The 4,187-nt window shown below is 56.0% G+C and overlaps 1 protein-coding gene across 1 annotated transcript; it reads right to left on the bottom strand.

Annotated features, from left to right (window-relative positions):
- Positions 1–2,470: 2,470 nt before the first annotated feature.
- Positions 2,471–3,592, bottom strand: FOXE1 (forkhead box E1). Its single transcript, XM_060101763.1, has one exon. The coding sequence runs from the start codon at positions 3,590–3,592 to the stop codon at positions 2,471–2,473; it is 1,122 nt and encodes a 373-aa protein (XP_059957746.1).
- Between the last annotated feature and the right edge of the window lie 595 nt (positions 3,593–4,187).

The raw sequence follows: 4,187 nt of genomic DNA, 5'->3' as shown, positions 1-4,187 counted from the left end.
GGTGGACTCTGAGGGAGGGGTAACAAATTCCCATTCACAAATGAGGACACTAGGGAAAGGACTGGATTAACGTTAATGGCGCTGTCAAAGCATTGGATTTGGTAATTAAAACACGGAGAAAGGCTCAACCGCTGCATTAACTGGGCGCATAGACTGCCCTTTTCCAGCCCCAATCCCCCTGCCGGGCTTTAGGAAAACAAGGACAAAACCCCTGGGTGGAGGGCTTTCAATTTCTGGCCAGTGCCAACGAGGCAAGGCAACCTGATTTCTGCCTGGGAGAGCCATACTGTCTAGCTGCACACGGAGAACCTTTGAATTTCAACCTGCAAGGATCCATACAGAGATAAGGGAGGTCTAACACCTAGATCTTTCCAAGGTCACAGGGCTGGGTCTGAAATCTGGACCCACTGGCAATAGGGTCAGTGCTGCAGCTGCCCCCTCCTCCAGGTGGTAACTTACCACCACCAAAGTCAGGAAGGACCAACATCTATACCTGTACCGTCTAATACAGTAGCCATCAGCCACACACTGCTACTGTGCACTTGGCTGTGGCTAGTCCAAACAGATGACCTGTAAGTGTAAAATACACTCCAGATTTTAAAGACTTGGTATGAAAAAAGTAAAATATCTCAACAATTTTTATATTGATATGTTGAAATGATAGTTTGGACATTAAATTGGGTTAAATACAATATATTATTAGTTAATCTCACCTGTTTTTTTAAAATTAATGCAGATACCAGAAAAATTTTAATTACACAGGCAGCTTACATTATATTTCTATTGGGCAGCACTTATTTAGATAAATACCCGTCTGGACTGAATCACATTCACATGTCTTTGTGAACAGGATAGTGCAATCCCCAGAATTAAAAATAAAAATTACCAGTGGTTTTCAGTCTTCTTTCTCACCCCCCCGCAACTCTTCCCTAGCAAATTAACTCTGCAGAAAGAGGCTGCATTTCTCTTGTCAGAACTCACTTGCTCAAAGATCTTTATTAAAACAGTTCATCTCAACACTCAGGTTTATCTGAAAGCTGCACACCGAGCCTCTGAAATATTTAATGCTAGAAACTTTTGCTACAGAATCGAAACTTACAAGATTTCTCAAGAGAAAGGTGGGGAAATGGTTGGATCTTTTCTTTTTTTCTTTCTGATTTTGGTCAGCTTGTTGCTTGAAACAAATAAAGGATACAAAGCAAAGTTAAACACCAGTTTCTTTCTAAAGCTTACTTAAATGATGGCCCCAATTAATTTTTCTCTTTCCTTTTTGCATGAGGAGGCTGCCAAGGTACAGCAGAGGGTACCAGGGATGGAAGAGCCAGCCCAACAAAATGAAAACTGTCATCAACAGGTTCCCTTGAGTCTTGTCATCTCTGAATTTTAGTTCACCCATTGGGTCCCAGGCTGCTTGATGAAAAGAAAGCGTGGGCAATGGACAAATGTATTTCTTTTTTTTTTTTTTTTTTGCGGTACGCGGGCCTCTCACTGCCGTGACCTCTCCCGCTGCGGAGCACAGGCTCCGGACGCACAGACAAATGTATTTCTACCTGCCTCAGTGGAAAACCGCACTTAGGGCCCAGCAGTAATAGCTGCCAAGTGATCAGCACATCAAGCTCAAAAGATTCAAGAAATTATGATATAACCGGTGCCTGGAGCTAATCCAGAGATGCTTGCCGTGAGTTCTGTTTCCATTTCTTGGAATAGGGTTAGGCCCTGGGTGGCCCACCCATGCTGCCAGATATGCAACAACCATGATGGGCCCTTAAAGATCATATGGGGGACGGTTGAATTCTGCAGCCCTCTTGTATTATAGATGGGAAAACTGGGGGTGTGAGTGATGGAACTGGGTTACACTGTGGCGCTGGGTCACCGTCCAGACTCAGAGCCTGGTGGTCTGCAGTTCTCAGAGGCAGGGAAAAGCAGCCCCTGGTCAAGCGAAGCAGAGGTCTTTCCCATTAAAAAAATGGTTACTTCTTTTGCAAATTTGTCCTCCTCACCTTAACTAGGAAGACACTATCGGAGCCTTTTATTGTAATAACGTAGTCAAAGGCACAAGAGATGGAACTGTGTAAAAAGACCCGAGTTTTGGTAAGTACGGGGAAGAGTGAAGTCATGTGATTCTCCACAATTCCCTTAGACTCTGGTGTAGACACTACGTTGTGCCTCCTTTAGAGCCAAGGACCCTCCCCGGTAGAATGTCAGAAAGGCACGACCTTTGGAGCTTCGCCTCAGTGAGGGTCCATTGTCTCAGTCCGTGGGCCGAGGATGCCTCTCCCCACCTCCTCCCATTTTCAAAGCGAACCGGTGTGTACACGGTGCAGCGGGAGGCTGCGCCTGAACCTCCGGCTCGGTCCCTCCCATGTGGCTTTCAACTCGATCCCCTCTCCAGTCCCGTCCTCAGGTTTCGTGAGTACTTAGTTCGTAAAGACAGTCGAGGTATCTATTAATTTTCGCCTGTATTCTCGGCTCACATGGCGGACACAAACCGATCCGCTCCGCCTGGATAGGCAGCCGCATGGCGAGCGTGGTAGGCGCCTCCATTGCCCCCTCCGAGCTGCCCACCAGGATTGTAGCAGGGCCCCAGTGCTCCGAACTGGCCGGGCGATGTGCGCCCATAGAAGTCCACTGCAGTCTCGACGCCGCCACTGCTGCCACCTGCGGGGGGCGAAGCGGGCCCGGCCAACCGGCCAGCCGCTGCGAAGAGGGCGCTGCCGGCCCCTTGCGAGTACGCGCCGTCTGCGCCCGCGTAGGCGGCCGCATAGGCGGAAGTGTTGGCAGGTCGGGCGACGGCGCAGCCGGAGGGCTGGTAAGCGGTGGTAGTGGCAGAGGCGCCGGCCGAGGCAAAGGCGCAGGAACCGGAGGGCCCCGACGGCGCGGGGCCCAGTTCTGGGCTGAGCGGCCGCTCAGGCACCAGGCCGAAGACGCGGCACGGGCCTGGAGACGCAGCCGGGTAGTAGACCGGAGGCGGCGCGGCGAGCGACGGCGGGGCATAGCCTGCATAGACAGCGCCGGGGTAAGGCGGGCGCGCAGCGGGCACCCCGCCCGGGAAGATGGCGGCGGCGGCGGCGGCGGCGGCGGCAGCAGCAGCGGCGGCCGCGTCGTGCATGTAAGCCGGGTAAGTGGAGAGGTCAGAGCGCTTGAAGCGCTTGCGGCGGCGCAGAAAGCTGCCGCTCTCGAACATGTCCTCGGCGTTGGGGTCGAGTGCCCAGTAGTTACCCTTGCCCGGGCGGCCGGCCTCGCGCGGGATCTTGAGGAAGCAGTCGTTGAGTGTGAGGTTGTGGCGGATGCTGTTCTGCCACTTTTTGGGGTTGTCGCGGTAGAAGGGGAAACGTTCGGTGATGAACTTGTAGATGCCGCCCAGCGTGAGGCGGCGCTCCGGTGCGTGCGCGATGGCCATGGCAATGAGCGCAATATAGCTGTAGGGCGGCTTCCCACGCTGCAGGGGGCGCTTCCGCCGCCGCCCGCCAGCGCCGCGACCCGCCGCCTCTGCCGGGACCCCGGCCCCCGCCTCACCGCGCTCCTCCTTCACGGCCGCCAGCGCCTCCGGCTGCGGCGGCGGCGGCGGTGGCGGCCCGCTCTCCGCCGTCATGGCGCAGCCGTCCCGCGTCCCTGGGGCGTCCCCGCTGACCGCTGCTGTCGAGGGTCTGGGAGCTGCGGGGCCCGGGACGCAGGGTAACGGGAACCGACGCTGGGGCCCTCTTTAGAGAGCTCAGGGTGTCCTCGCAGTTGGCACCGGGAGCACAGCTTTCCTGGCAGGGGCGCACGGGAGCTTTGGCGCCCGTAGTTTCCGGGCTGGCTCAGTGCGGACAGAGGCTCAAGAGTGTCCCGCCCACCGACGGCTCTGCTCGTGTTCTGGAGCTCGAAGCCAGGCGCCAGCAGCGACGTTGGGACCCGGACGAGGCTCCTGTCGCGAGCTGAAGGGTCCTTTGCGTGCTGGTGCCAGGAGGTCACGAGGTCTGGAATTGGTCCTGGGCTGGGGTGCCTGCATCAGTTCTGGGCTTCCTGCTGATCTGAGGATAACCGTCGAGGTCCTGAGCGCAGAGGAGGCTGCGGGCCCCAAGGTCTGAAACGAGAGCAGTTAGCGCAGGCGTGGGGACTCTGGTGGGGGCCGCCTAGGCGGCGCCCCTGCGGCCGGGGCCGCCGAAGGCGCAGAGGGCAAGGAGGCGAGGCAAGGCGACGGCGGC

The sequence above is a fragment of the Mesoplodon densirostris genome, chromosome 6 (assembly GCF_025265405.1).
Source record: "Mesoplodon densirostris isolate mMesDen1 chromosome 6, mMesDen1 primary haplotype, whole genome shotgun sequence".
In the NCBI taxonomy this organism is placed as follows: Eukaryota; Metazoa; Chordata; class Mammalia; order Artiodactyla; family Ziphiidae; genus Mesoplodon; species Mesoplodon densirostris.
The sequence above is the reverse complement of the archived record's forward strand: the minus strand, read 5'-3'. Positions and strand labels throughout refer to the sequence as shown.